The 15584-nt window shown below is 47.1% G+C and overlaps 1 protein-coding gene across 1 annotated transcript in view; it reads right to left on the bottom strand.

Annotated features, from left to right (window-relative positions):
* Window positions 1-2796: 2796 nt before the first annotated feature.
* Window positions 2797-15584, bottom strand: part of Lrrc66 (leucine rich repeat containing 66) — a 33436-nt gene continuing 20648 nt past the window's right edge. Inside the window, 5 exon segments of the mRNA XM_048415181.3 lie at window positions 2797-3357; window positions 3359-3511; window positions 3513-5019; window positions 6125-6314; window positions 14176-14345. Of these exon segments, the coding sequence (XP_048271138.3) occupies window positions 3255-3357; window positions 3359-3511; window positions 3513-5019; window positions 6125-6314; window positions 14176-14345 (2123 nt within the window). The 3' untranslated portion in view covers window positions 2797-3254.

Here is a 15584-nt window from a genome sequence, read left to right as displayed (position 1 = left end):
CACCAGCAGTTGGAGATTGACTAATAAAAGAGCCTCATAGGTTCCAGCTTAGTAAACCCTGTTGCTTCCACAAGACGTGAATTATACTACAAGGCCCAAGTGGGGAGCGGAGTGGTCATTTCTGCCTCAGTGGAATGAGGGGGAAAAGGCTTATGGAGGAGGTGCGCTTTGAACCAAGGCTTGGATGAAGAATACATAGATGCCAGGGGTTGGAACACCAGACGAACAACACAAAAGTAGGCTGCAGCTCAGCCAAGAGCAGCGAATGACATAGGCTGGTGTTTGTAACCATGAGCACCTTGTATGGCTGGCTTGCTTGGTTTGGGTGGTCCGAAGCAGGCAGGAGGTAACAGCAAGCAAGCTGCGTGAGAAGCAGGACCTGATCATGGAATTCCCGGTCCTGTGTTACAAAGATCACTCTTTCATTATTTCTTCAATAAACACATAGATTGAGAATCTACTAAATGTGAATTCTCAGGGAGACAGATTTGTGGTGGAGTTTTTGTCATTGTTGTTGTTCTCATGGAACTTTTAATATAGAAGTGGCAGGCAGAGATTAAGCTTCCGATCGTACAGCTATTTAATTGTATGCAGGATAAGCGTCTTCTATGTAGAAGTTAATGATGTATAGTGAGAGTAGTGGGAGGGAAATCTAACTTAGTCCAGGGTCCGAGAATCCCCCAAGGAGGTAACACAAAAGCTGAGACCTGTGTGGATACCAATCGGCTAAAGCAGGCTTATCTGGACACTTTGGAAGGAGGATGTGGGCAGATATGTTGTGGACAAAGGTCTGGAAACAGAATTAGCTGGAGTTTTACAGAAGCAGGTGGGTGGAGAAGCCACACGGTCGGTCACTTCTGCACCTCAGCCATCCTCCTGATGCAGGATGGGAAGTGTGGTGGTGCGTTTTTTGTTTGGAGGGCAAAGGGATGGCCTGACCACAGGCAAGGCTTCACTTCCAGCTGTGCCCAGGCGCGGTCTCAGGAAGAGCTCAGCGGTTGAGTCAGTAGATCCAGTGAAGGGCTCGGCTCTCACTGTGTGCACAGCACCATCCAGTCTACACTGGGATCCAGAAGAGCAAAAAGGCAGAGGAAGGAGGAGTATCTCTCGCTTCTTGGACTGGAACTTTCATGTTCTTCTGATGAGGAGATCGAAACTTGACAGGTAGTTAAGGGTGGGTACCTCTAAAATCAACCTGCTCTTTCCTGGCCAGGAGTCAGGAATAGCCTTGGCTCTATGGCTGTTCTGTTTTGGCTGAAAATGTCAGACATGTTTTGGCCAGGAGACGTTGGTTTGGTTCATGTCCTGGGTCATTTAGGTATCTATTTATTCTTTCTTCTATAGCAGAGCAACCCAACAAATACAGCTGTCTGGAAGCTAGGCATGAAGAGATACTTCACTGGTCCTTGAAGAATCTCAGCCAGTCACCAGGGTGGAGAGACACCCTGTGGGGATCTATGACTGGGCCAGCTGGGCTGACCAGTCCATGCCTCCTTACTTCTCAGCCCAGTCATTTCAAGGACTTATCGACTTCTTTAGTCAAGAATCTTACTAACTCCTGGACAAAGACCCTTCACTTTCTTTACGTGCTTTCTCGCTATACTAAAGCTCCTTGTTGGCTTGAATTTACTTTTCATTATTTGTGAAACTTACCCTTTGCGTTTGCACCACCAAGAACCTGGAATATCACTGGTTCTGTAGAGGTTTTAGTGACTATGATTCTGACCACTGAGTTAAGCCCGCTTGAGACTAGAAAGTCTCTATCATACTTAGGGGCCACCATTTCCTTCACTCGGATATCAGTGCTCCTGGTTCTTAAGGCTTTGGGCTTAGACTGGGATTTGCAACATCAGATGTACATTCTCTTAACTTGCATTGTTTGGATGGGGCTGTATTGCTGGCTTGCATGGGCACCAGCTTGGACAGAACAGATTGTGGGACTTCCGTGCCTCCGTCCTCACGGGTGTCAGTTTCCCACCCTAAAACCGTTCCTTCTGTCTCTAGGCACCACATTGGTTCTGTTTCCTTGGAGATTCTTGGCTAATACAGGATTTGGAGGAGGTAGTTTGATGTGTGATGTGTGATGTTGTGATCAACCTCGTGGGAACGACCAAGTCAGGGATAAAATCATGACAGAATGGACAGGGAAGGTGGAATAGACTTGATGGGTCTCCAGGGCCTTGAGCTGGCTGTATTTAATGACAAAGAAGTTACGTACAGGGAACATGGAGATAACATTCAGATACCTATGTCCTTAGATATCTTAATGGAGCCCTTGTGTGAGCAGTGAGAAGATGCCATGAAGGACCAGATCTGGTGGGTGGCTGGGATGAGGGGACAGAAGAAACTTTAGTGTGGATACATTTACTTGAAAACTACATAGGCAACTGCATGTGAGCATAAAATCTTGAAAAGATTTCAGAGCCAGACTTGTAGAAATAAGTAAGACTAGCGGAGAGGTAGGTGGTCTTCTGCAGCCCCGACATCTGAGAACTCTCACAGAGGAAGGTGAGCCAAGTGAGAAGACAGGATAATTGTGTCCGGGACCTCTGTGAGAGCGACTGAGAAGCTAGAACCCTGAGGACCAGTAGTGAGGCCATGAGGTGGACGGGGAGACTCTTGGTGTCTACCCTAAACTCCATCTCTTTTTGTCTTCTATGCAAACTCTATTTCAATGAAAATTGTCTAGCCCGGCTCCAGACTGCCTGCCAACTGTCTCACCACACAGCCAGTCAGGAGCTCACACTGGGCTCCTGTTTAGCAAGCAGATGCAGGAAATCAAAGAGACGTCAAGACTAAGACAACTGTGAATGAATTTACTGGGTTGACACCGTGATAAGGTGACTCAAAAAGTGGCTTTGGGAGAGCATCCTTGTGAAGGAAGGCGATAACCTTCAGGTTCCAGGATGATCCATGTGGATCCGGACAATTACAGTTGGGGGATGTGAGCTTGGAGTCTCAGTGGGGGACTAGGCTTTGTCGAAGATCTGGCAGCTGTCTCAAGCTGATTGTTGGATCAACAGGGCTCTCATTTGCCAGAACACTCTGTCTCCCATCCTGAAAAATCCATTTCAGTCTCACCGCTGTTTCCTGTCTCTATCTCCTGAGAGCTGGGAGGACAGTGCAGGCCACTGTGCCCAGTTTGTACAATGCCGGGGATTGAACCCAGGACTTCGTGCATGGTGAGTCCTGGATTCTACACTCCACCAACAGAGCTTTATCCCCAGGCCATAAAAGAGGGCCTTTACCAATGGTTACTTCTCTTTGGTGGCAGGCTCCTCAGGAGCTGAGCGATCTCCAGCGGACTGCAGTAGTGATGGTAAAGGACCCACATTTGGGGATTCCAGGTCTCTAAGGCCAGTCTACTGCCTCCAACTGGGGTGCTATGTCACCATCACATACAATGGTGTCCGAGGTCTCCTGATGTGATAGCTTCTGACCCGGGGGTTGGGTCCAAGTTGCTATATTCTCAGGGATGATAGAGTTCGAGTCTCCTTCCAGGTCCGTCTCACACAAACGAGTCTGGAGCAGAAATGAAGAGGTTTCCAAAGAGAGCGTCCCGGATTTCACACATCTCCAGAGACCTCTGTGGGGTGATGTCCTCATCACTTGCTGCTGATGTCACATCGTCCTGATCGTCTCCCAAGTCCCTGCCGGGCAGGGGCTGACTGGCCCCCCCATTGTCCACAGATGCCTGTTCTTCAGACAAACTCCTTGGGTTCTCAGAATCCTCAGAACTAAGGGTAAACAAAGAGCCCTCGTCAGAGTCAGAATCATAATTGGTCACCAAGTCATAAAGAGAGTCAAAAGGGGCATCTCTCAGCCTAGGCTCCTCAGTGACATGAGGGCCACTGGCCCATCTTGGCACCAGGGAGGGTGGGTCTACATCTCTTGGGTTCTGGTGTAGGACCTCATCATAGACATTGGAAACTCCTTCCTCAGTGTCGGCTTTCTCCCATGTGGCCAGCCCCCTAACGAAATTTCTCGCCTGCCTTTCCTCAGAAGATTCCATCGGTGAGCCCATAGCTCCCAGAGGTTCAGGGCACTCCCTTTCCTTCCTCTCTTCAGAGCCCTGTGTATTTGTATGTGCTAGAGTTTTGGAGATGGGAGCCACAACATCTCTTGACTGTGACAGGCACAGTTCGTCCCATTCACCGTCGGAGGAGCTGGGGACAACTTCCAGAGAGCTAGAAATGGAAGACCTATCTGTAACATCATCGTAGAGAGAAGATTCCTGGACCACCGTGTCATAAGGTAATTCTTCAGAAGCTTCATAGTAATCCTGAGCCGCTGAAATCAGCCCATGAGTACCAGCGTTTGGAAGTCCATGGAGAGGAGAGAGGGCTGCACGGCCACATGGAAGCACATTGCCATCTCTGCTTCGTGCCCCAGTGTTGTCCCCGAGTTGCACCGGGTTCTGTTGATGACTGCGATCCATTCTGCCACTCCCCAGTACCCCCTCTGGCATCACAATATCATATGGCATTGGCTCTGTTGCCCAGGAAGGGTTCTGGCTCTCATAAAACTTTAGTTGGAGGGATGCTTGGCGTGATTCTGTCCCTTGGTGCTGGTCTGGTGGGGAAGTTTCAACTTCATCATAGAAGCCCTCATTTGAATAGGCATCTCCTGAGCCAGACTTTTTATTCAGGCAGCTTTTTTGGCACAGTCTGTCAATATAAGGCCTCACGAAGAAGCCCAGGCAGAAAGCCACCACGAACGTGATGAACACCGACAGGCAGATGACCAGGACAAGGTCTGGAGAATCATTGTCCTTTCTGTCAGTGACATTATCATCCTGAGAGTCTCTGAGTTCTGCGGGGGGCTGTGGCTGTATCTTCTTGAGGTCATCGTAACCCACCTGGGCTGCCTTCTCCAGAGCGGAAAGGTGAACATCCACTCCTTCCTGGGGCTTCTCTGCTTTGCTCTGCATGAGGCTTTTCATGTGACTAGGAGTAGCAGAAAGGTGTGTTTCCCTGGAAATTCTGATCCGGGGGGTCTCCAAATATGGTTTCTCGTTTTCTGGAAGAGGGAAATGCAGAAACACACTGACCAGATGTTGGAATAAGACACCAAGCTTCAGAGAGTCTGTGAACCCTCAAACTTTAGCTAGCCATGTTTTCAAGCATGTATCAGGTAACAGGTAATTTTTATGTATTCACTCACATGTTCATTCCTGTTCATTGCCCACAGTGGCTCTGTGAGACATTGACCTGATGGTATGTCAGAGGGTATGTTTCTGAGGCCTCCTGCCCAACGACTGCCCATAAGTAAAGCAATCAGATGGGAGAGCTGACACATGGCTTCTCCTTCCTCCATACCCTCAGCTACTTTGCATTTGCTAGAACATTCTATCAACCCTCTATGGTATCTGCTTCTAACCTACTTGTTGTAGGTTGGAATATTAGTTCCTCACCATTCTCCAGTTATGCTAAGCAGTAAAACCCCCACTTTCTTCTTCTGCTTTACACACTCAGGATGCCAGTCCTTACACACTCAGGATGCCAGTCCTGGCCGAGGACTTCCTTCTGCTCTTCACGGGTATCTTCTACACTCAGTAGCCATGGCCATGACACCGCTTTAATGGCAAGCCCAAAGCAGTCAGATTCCAGGCCTTTTTGTCCTGAATCTTGTTTTCAGGCTAGTGAGAACAGCAGGGGGATTGAAACCTGCCCAGACTGTCCCGCCTCACCAGGGTCAGCTGTTCGTGGGGAGGGATGAGGATCAGACCAAATGAAACTTTACTTTTGAAATCCGTGTGCTTGCTTGTCTTCTGAACTCAGAGGGTCACATTTTAGAAGTTAGTAAGCGTTTAGAACGATGCTAAAAACCCCTTCTTTAATCGATCATTAAGAATTGGGATGAACTTTGTGACATTTTGGGGGCTTCCAGGCAAAATTCTTTTCTAGTTAAAGAACTGTTTCATTTGTATGTTTCTTTGATCATGTGAAAAAAAAAAACGGTCAAAAGCCAAGGAAAAGGGCTAAGTGTTAGGACTGTCTTTTGATGCAGTCCAAGGCTGAATGGGGTGGGGACTGGCATCCTTGTCTTTTGAGAGACTGTCGCTACTTTTAAGGAGGTTGCCTTCTTACATGCTTTTCCAGGCCAAATGACGCCACTCACTCACCCACAGCCGTGTTGCAGATGGCATCCCACTTCTCCCTCCAGGATGCAGAGGTGACGTTCTGAAGGCTGGCACTGCTGTCACTACACTGCCACTGGTTATCAGCCAAGTCAAGTTCCAGGTGGGGTAATTCCAGAGCAATGGTCACAATGGGTGCCAGGGCGGTCAGGGCATTGCTTCTGAGGTCTACCACCTGCTCCAAAAGAAGCAAAGGTAGTTCAGTCTGTGTACAAAGACAGTGAGGGAAAAAGCTACAAGGAGTTACCACAGAGATATTCCTAGCTCTTCAAAAGCAATACAAGTTCAAGCCTGGCATGAAAGTCAGTGAACACTGGGTTTAAATCCCTGCCCTGTCCACAAAGTCTCTGCGTCTTGGCAACTGTTTGCTTTTTGTGAGACCACCGCCCAGCGTCGTCCATGGGTTAGATGCAACTTGTGAAAGCCTTTCAGACGTCCAAGCATTTCACCTTTATTTGTCATATTAAGACTCACATGCTATCATCATCGTTCAGAACCGGATCCAGGTCAAGAATTTCTCAAAATATCATCATCTTGGAAATAGCAAAGGATGTGAACCATGAGACCACGAAACACAGGAGAATTGTGTGTGGTTAAAGCTCTGAGTAGCACATGGTTCTTTGTGCCTTTGTGGCTGTTCAGAACCTGCAAGATGACTGGCTTCTCCTGCACAGTTAGAGATGCGAAGCTGGGCACTGGGGGTGCTCCCCGTTAATCCCAGCACCCATGTGGGGGCCCAAAAATGTGAGCCTATTTCCACCTTGTCTGCAGGTCAGAGAGTGTGAGGTTGCTCAAAGTTGTTGACTACAAGAGTGTCTACACACCCTGACCTAGGGTGTGGTTAGTTGGTCTCTTCCATTAAGATGGCCCATACAGGTAGATCCACTCTACCCTGACCAATGGTCAGAATATTCAAGCATATTTCTGCTCCTTCTTTGAGATAGGAGGTTTGACCTAGGAAGCCGCTGCCTTCAGGATACTTAGTCTAGGGTGGGTTCTCTGCCTAAACAACAGAATGCTATTGACTTGATGTCTCAAAGTATTGAAGCAAACAACTGTTCTGGTTGTCCTTTGTATCATGTTAAGGCAGTCTTTTGTCTTCTTCCCCCTGCAGTATTGGGGTATAAAAGTGTATGGAAAATTAAACGCAGGAATTTTAGTATTTACTGGAACTCCCTCCTGGTACTATCCTATGTTTTCTGTTTTATTATTTTCACTTGTGTCTTTGTACCCTTTGCTAACTTTTCTCATCCCCATGCCCCTACCCTGGTAAAGTGGTACACTTGTCAAAGCAAGATCCCAGACACACCCGGGAGGCAGAGGCAGGTGGATCTCTGTAAATTTGAGGCCAGCTTGGTCTACAGAATAAGTTCCAGGACAGTCAGAACTACCGCGAAACCCTGTCTTGAACACCCCCAACCCCCCTCCCACCTAAAAAAGAAATACGTGGAGAACCAGAGGATAGAAATCACTCAATAGCTCAAGTGACAGGCCAGGGTGTGCTAGAGCTGGGCACAGCAATGCATGACCCAGCAGGAGAAGTTATGTTAGGTATGGCTGTGGCTACAGTGTTGCACACCAGGCATTCTTCTGAGCCTCTGTATACATTTTCTCAGATTCCCCCAGCGTCTTCCGTAGCTCCCCTTCACACAGTGCATCCCATACAGAATGTCCTTGGTACAGGGGTCTGGATCAGAATGGGCACTCAGGACATAATGGAAACCGTAAATCTGATGTGGTGGTGTTTGACAGTCCCACAGCATAGGAGGTAGAGACAGGAGGACAGAAGAGACCGGTCAGACAGAATACCGAGTTTGAGACCATCCCAAGCTACATAGGAATCTGTCCCAAACAATGGTGACAAGTATAAATGGAGACACTGAAGAATTAAATGACAGAGTTGCGATGCTCTCTGGCCTCCTGGCTGTGTGTCTTCTCTTCAAAACACACCCTCTCTGAGCTACCACATTAGTGTGAAGGAGACATTTGAAGAACATCAGGTGTTAACAACAGAACTGGAAAATGGAAAACAGAAAACACCAACCTTGTTTTAACTAAAGAGGACACGGGTGAAAACTAGGAAGGACAACATTTCTCTCCAGTCCCCCAAGAATGGCCAAATTTTCACTATGTAATCCAGGCTGGCCTTGAACTCATGGCAACCTTCTTTGCTCAGCCCCTTGATCAAGGCCAATTTCTAAATAAACATATTAGGTTATACAAATCCCTAAAATGAGGTAAGTCTAACAACCAAAAAACCTTCACCACAAACAGAATCACTAGAAATACAATCGAGTTTTTCATGAACTTAATGCCTGTTCTCCTGTGTAGAGCCTCTATGCAGTCCTGACTCTCGGGAAAGGCTCCTGGAACCAGCAAGCAGGAGGCTTGGATAAGAAGGGAAAGCACCTTACTTGGGCCTGGTATGGTCCAGGGACAGAAACTTTCCCCCACTGGTGCCTGGTCTCAGCATCACACTGAGTTATTGTCACATTTTTTGAGGAGTTATTTTCTTTTTGGCGTATTTTTACATCCTAGCATTTTTTTAAATTACAAATCATAGGACTAAAAGTCAGTCTGGAGAAAAGACAAATGAATGGAATAATTCAGGAAGAATACTTTCTGAGAAAAGAATGGAAACAGAATTGTAACTTAGCAAAAGAAATACTCATCCTACGGCGTTTGAAAGGTGCTCATATTCCGGGATGGCCAGAAGACAGGCAAAGTGTTGCTGCACAAATCATTGTAACTAAGAAGAAGGAGAGGAGATTAAGAAGAGACAAGCTAATCTGGACTGTCCATGAAATTTACTTCATCCTGTTTAAGTATGTTGACGGATTTATGTTTAAAGAAAAAAAAAATCGATCTGGCTTCCGGGAAGGTGCCCCCACGGGAAGGGAAGAGAAACACAGCAGTGCGAATGTGAAATCCATCTTCCGGAGGGAAAAAGCCAACCACTGTGGTGCCAAACATCTTCATCATGGTCCACAGCCAGTGTTTGCAGTCATTGCCAACCACACAGAAGGGGATGCTGAGCAGGGACCTCTGAGCATTCCCAGTTCTGGTGAGCTGGGGACTATGGCTGTATTCCAAACATGCTCAGAGCTGATGTATAGCTTTCCTCTGCTATTTTTTTTAACCCTCAAACTTCAAAGACTCCTCAAGTACAATAAAGTGCACAGGAGAGCAACGCGCATGACAAATTCCGCATACAGCTGTACCCATAACCAGTGCACACTGATTAAGGCTCCTTCACAATCTGCCGATCTCTCGCCAGCAAAGTGGCGAGCGCCGTCATGTGAATTGGACTCTTTTGCTCTAGTAACATGGCAGACAGATTCCAGAGTGGTCCCCCATGATCCTACCTTCTGGTATTCATGTCCTTAAACACTGTGGTGTTCGCCTCTGATTTACACCCCTTCTATAGAAGATAGACATCTTCCTATAGGCCTTGCGGTGTCACCGTTTTCGTGGGTTTGCACAGTTTCAGCTATGGGTAGCAAGTCATCCAAGCCCATCAATCCAGCCTCCCCCCAGGATGCCTTTTAGAGGCCCTAAAACCCCAGGCCTTAATGTCCTACTTACAGATTCCCACACTTTTTCATCTTTGTTCAAAAAATGGCCTCATTACAATTTAGATAACAATTTAAAGTGACCGCCTAACGGCACCTTTGATCTTGATAGTTTACGGTTCTGACTACTGTCAGCGCACAGGCAGATGGAAGGAGTTTCCTTAGATCCGAGCCTTTTACTATCTAAGCTCTCAGCCTAAGCTCTCTGTCCTTGCAAGCTGTCCACCTGCTCAGAGGTTCCTGGCTAAGCCATCTGTACCGGAAGAACTCTCCACTTCCACTCTGGACCCAGCTAACAAACCCCCGCCTTTTTGACCTCAGCGGGCAGCTACCCCTGTTCTTTCAATTCCTACCCCCATTTCTTTAGCCCCTACCCTTGTTTCTTTAGCTCCTACCACCATCCCTCCAGCTCCTACCCCCATTCCTTTAACTCATACCCCCATTCTTTCAGCTCCTACCCTTGTTCCCTTAGCTTACACCCCCACTCCTCCAGCTCCTACCCCCATTTCTTCAGCTACTCCTCTGGACCCCACTAAGGAGTCCACACCATCCAGACCTCAGCAGACAGATATTTCTGCTCCTTTGCCCTATTCAGCTCCCCCCACCCCACTAACTACTCCATCAGCCCTGCTGGACCATCCTTCCTCTCAGGTGCCTGGCCTCAGCAGCCGCCTAGCTCTGGCACCCACTTCTACCCCTTTCCTCACACGCTTATGTGCTGCTATGGAACTCAACCCTGACCAAGCCAAGTTGGCTGCAGTTCTCCCATTGCGAGAGGTGGCTGGCGTAGATGGATTGATTAGGGTACATGTTCCTTTCTCCCTCTCAGAATTTTCCTATATAGAACAAAAACTGGGGTTCTATATGTCTAATTCTACCACTTTCATAAAGCAATTTCAATATATTACCCAGTCTTATAGTCTCACCTTTCATGATATCTATATGATCCTATCTAATAACTTACTTCCTGAAGAGTGCAGGCAAGTTTGGAAGCAGGCCAGACTACTGGCAGACAATATTCACCAAACATATACAACACACCCTCCGGTGGCAGAAACCTTACTGGTACTATAACACTTCAGGTGGGATTTTAACTAGGGACTGGTTTTTGACTTGCCTCCTGGCAGGTCTCTGGAAGGCTGCCCTCAAGCCAGTAAAGTATAATAAGCTCTCAGGGGACATTCAAAATACGAAGGAAAATCCTTCTGCATTTTTGGAACACCTCACTAAAGCTCTATACACTAATACACTAACTTAGATCCAGAAACCATGGAAGGCAGACAGTTACTCAAGACTCATTTTCTTTTCTCAGTGCTATCCTGACATTAAGGCTAAACTTAGACATTTGGAGAAAGGCCCCTAGACCCCGCAGGCAGAAGTCTTAGAGTTGGCTTTTAAGGTGCACCATGCAAGGAATGACAAAGCCCGCAATCACTTTCACACGTTAGCCACAGCTCTCCGACCGGCCGAGGTGACAGACCCCCCCCCCCCATCTGTGCTGCTCCCATGGCCCCCGGGCTCGAGAACCACCAGGCCTGTGTTTCAAATGCGGTAGAACTGGTCACTGGGCCTGAGCATGCCCTAATCCTCATCTTGGTTCTGCGAGATCTTGTCCAAGATGCTATAGGGAAGGACACTGGGCAGTCAATTGTCCTCATGCAAATAGTGGCATGGAGACATTAAACCCAGAAAATTCCCAAGTTGTCCTTCTAGGTCTGGCCCTGGACGAGTGAGGCTGCCTGGGCTCCCTTGACCCAACCACAACCATCATCTGTAACAGGGAGCCATGCTGGCAGCCTTGCAAGGAGGAAACGTGCAGCCACGTTGTAAGCTCGCCAAAAGGGAGACTAAAGAACGCCTTCAAGAGGTGTAGGCCCATATTTCTATATGGTGTGGCAGCCAGGCGCTAAAGCCATGGGCCCGATCTGAGGTGGGCACATAGCCCTGCAGACAGGCTGTCTCTGCCTAACAAAGGGGCAGGATGTTGTTGCTCCTTTCTTTGTAATTGTGAGGATACCTTCTAGAGATGCTGATTCAAGCCGACGTGACAGCTAGCATACATAGCAGAGAGGTAGATGTGGATGTGACAAAACGTCATTCACCTGGTTACCTAGGAGACAGGTCTGGTGTATTTTCCCGCTCAGTTTATGTGTTGGTATAAAAAGTGTTTGGATAATAAACGCGGGGAGATCTTCAGGAGGAAGAAGCCTGAGATGCCCTTCCGTGATGACCGTGTAAGCTGTGTCTGATTATTCCTTGCGGCTCCGTACCAGTCCAGTTAGGAAAAATAATTATCTATGTTGGGCCCCACGGGCTCTAACAAAGAGGAAGTGAGAGTCAACCAAAGCCTGAAGGACTCATAGCCCGAGTTCTTGCCGGTAAAGGGGAGAAGTTAGTGGGGGTGGAGGAGTCCCGAGGTCCTGGGGTGCAAGCAGGAAGGATAGTAATGCACAAAGGGACAGCAGTTTGAAATGCGGCTGGAAAGGTGGGCAGAAGCCCCAGGCCCTGGCTGTGAAATCTGGGAAGGATTCTAAGAGCGACACCATTAGATTTGTGTATTAGAGGTGAGCGCGCATGCACATCACCCCAGCGCCGCCCCCCCCCCCAAGTGCTCCTTTGTAGTTAAGTTTCCCATTCTCATCGGGAGCTGCCTGCTTTCTGTTACACAGACAGGAGGCCAGGGCGCAGAGGCGGACGTGGTCACGCGTGGTAACTTGCCCGTGGGGAGGAGGTAGAAAGTGGTGGACTCGAGGCTGAATTCCAAGCACTCTGGCCCCCCACCTCATTACTGCTTTCTTAGTCTCCCTTCCACGAGGAGGGTTCAGGGAGCCATCGTGGGTGAAAGGGAGAGGTGGAGGCTTGTTTTTAACAGCACTTTGTGAAATGCTGGGGAAGCATCCTTACTCTCTGGCCAGACTGCCTGATATGACAGCCATTAGCCCCGTGCTGCCACTAAACATTGAAAGATGGAGACAGGAAACACACGCTAGAGGTTGAAGGTTTTTTTTTTTAAATGGAATGCAAAATACCACCTTAATAATTTTATACTAATTATACCTATAAAAGCTATTATATTGGGTTCAATAATGTGCATTATTAAGGGGAAGCTCATCATTTCCCTTTTTAAAGAGGGAAATGTTTTTATGTTTTAGTACTTTTAGTGAGAGTGTGTGCAGGTGAGTGCGGGTGCCTAGAGAGCTGTGGCCTGGAGTTAGAGACACAGGAGGTTGTGAGTCACCTGATGTGGGTGCTGGGGATTGAACTCCCGTCTTCTTGAGGAGTAGTGCATGCTCTAACCATTGGTCCATCTCTCCAGCCCCTCGGTTTCATTTTTAAAGTCTGGCCACCGGAGCATTTGAAATTGCATGTGTGTTCAGCTTTGTTTCAAGTGAAGAGCGGCCACCTAGAGAAGAACGTGTGTGTGTGTGTGTGCATGCGCGCGTGTGCGTGCGTGTGTGTGTGTGTGTGTGTAAGATGGAGGTGTTTTGAAGATGGAGACTGAAGAGTCTCTCAGCTTCACTGGTGGTCCCTCTGGTAAGTCTGAAGGCCACTGAGAGGAGCCATGGCACTGTCTTCATCGAAGGGAAGGACATGGAGAAGGGGGCTGGGGTTGCTCGGCTTCAGCCCTATCAAGGAGACGATTTGCAAGACTCACTACTCTGAAAAGAGACCCACACGCCCCACTAGGAATGCCACTGGTGTCTAGAATAACACGTGGCCTGTGGTAAGGGATGCACGTGGGTGCACTATTATCACTGTCATCTTTACTGCCCGTGAATATTTTGGCTATGAAAACTGCAGGGTCCCTGGCCAGCAGTGACCCACATGGTCCTGAGCTGATGACACCTCAACATTGGCCACAGTGTCAGAAGGATCTCCCAAACACTCCAGTTTGCCCTGGCTGATCTGGAGCTCCCTATGTAGACTGGTTTCAAACTCTTAAGTAACACGTTTAATTTTCTTGCCAACTGGTAAATGGAAACTTGGAGTTGAATTTGATTTGATTTAGAAAAAATAATATGCCAATTTCTTTCTTTCAGTTTTAGATAGCGCCTCTTGCAAGCGAGCTGGCCTTAACTTGATATGTTCCAGGTAAGTACCACCTGGAACTTAAGGATCCCCCCACTTCCATCTCCCAACTCCCAAAATACATGTGTATGCTTGGGGTCAAACCTAGGACTTGTGGTATTCTAGGCAGGCCCTTTATCCACCCAGCCACGTCTACAGCCCCATAATGTGAGTTCTTGCTGCTGAGAATTCTTTCTAAGTTTGTGCCCACGGTTGTGGTCTTTGATTTTTGAGCAACAGATTTTGGTTGTTTTAGAAGCTCTTAAATAGACTCACATACTTTGATTAACAGCCCATAGCCCTGCACGTGGAGACACCCTTACAAAGAAACAGCCTTCTAATCTAATTGGTCGCAAGACTGTAGAGTTAAGACAGTAACAAGAATGATTTTAGAACCTGTAATTTTTTGAGGCCCTTGAAGGCTTCAGGGTGAACCGCGCTTATCTTGTTGCTCTTTAAATAGATGCTCTCCAGCTGCAGGCAGCTGTGAAAATCAGACAGCCCAACGCGAACTATCCTGTTGAATGACAGATCCAGACTCTGCAGCGACTTCAGCTTCCACAGTCCTGAGAAAAGGAAAAGCAAATTAAAACCTAAACTGGTGCTATTCGCTGCCACATAGCGTGTGGTGGGAAGTCGGAGATATTAATGGCTCTTGAGTGGGAAGTTGTCAAAGTGTATTAAGAATGAGAAAAATAAGTGGTCTTAAAAGAGATGAGGCCAATTAAGCCTGTGAACTTAGTGAGAAGGAAGGAAAAAAAATCAAGTCAAAACAGTACAGATTATAATGATAATGTTCTTGAGGGGGATACACATATAAACATAGGTAGGTATGTACTTGAGGGGTATACACATATAGACATAGGTACGTATGTACTTGAGGGGGATGCACGTATAAACATAGATATGTATGTACTTGGTGTGGGCAGAAATAAGGTAGTGAGTGAAATTAACAGTCATCACAGTTTGGTGTAGGATGGCTGAGGGATTTGGAGAAAACTTTAACTTTATATATATTGGCTCATTCTTTCAAATGAGCATGTGCTATTTTTATCACACATTCATTTAACGTTTATCATTTGTGTATTTGTTTGTGGATGGCACAGTACATGTATGGAGGGTAGAGGATAACTGTCAGGAGCCATTCTCTCCTACCATGTTGGGGGGCAGGATTTGAACCCAGATCATCAGTCTTGTCTGCAATCACCTTTCTTTTCCTGGTGAGCTGTCTTTCTAGTCTAGTGTGAGCTCTTCTTAAAGAATCAATTTTTAGAATTCTAACTGTGATTGAGTAAGATATCTGATGAGCAGATAACTGTTGCTTTGATTAACCGGGAGTAAAACCGAAAGATCTCCCTGTGATAACACGGGAGAAACTTACCCTGAGGTTTATCATTACATAAATGAATTCTTCCACTTTGAAAGTTTCTTATTCAGTTTTTAAAATATTTATTTATTTACTTATTATGTATATAATATTCTGTCTGCAGACCAGAAAAGGGCACCAGGCCTCATTACAGATGGTTGTGAGCCACCATGTGGTTGCTGGGAATTGAACTCAGGACCTTTGGAAGAGCAGGCAATGCTCTTAACCGCTGAGCCATCTCTCCAGCCCCTCTTATTCAGTTTTTAAGGCTTCTTTTTTTAGGGTTCTCTTTGTGTATATTCATTCTACATGGTCCTGTATTGCAAAAGAATATGTTTGTGCAAGTGTAGATTGTATGTTGAGTGTATCCACCTCCCATCCCTCCCCACCTGTCCCCTTTGTTCAGTTGGAGGGTTCTAATTCTACTTCTACATCACAC

This window comes from Myodes glareolus, chromosome 8 (genome assembly GCF_982192425.1).
Source record: "Myodes glareolus chromosome 8, mMyoGla1.1, whole genome shotgun sequence".
NCBI lineage: Eukaryota > Metazoa > Chordata > Mammalia > Rodentia > Cricetidae > Myodes > Myodes glareolus.
The sequence above is the reverse complement of the archived record's forward strand: the minus strand, read 5'-3'. Positions and strand labels throughout refer to the sequence as shown.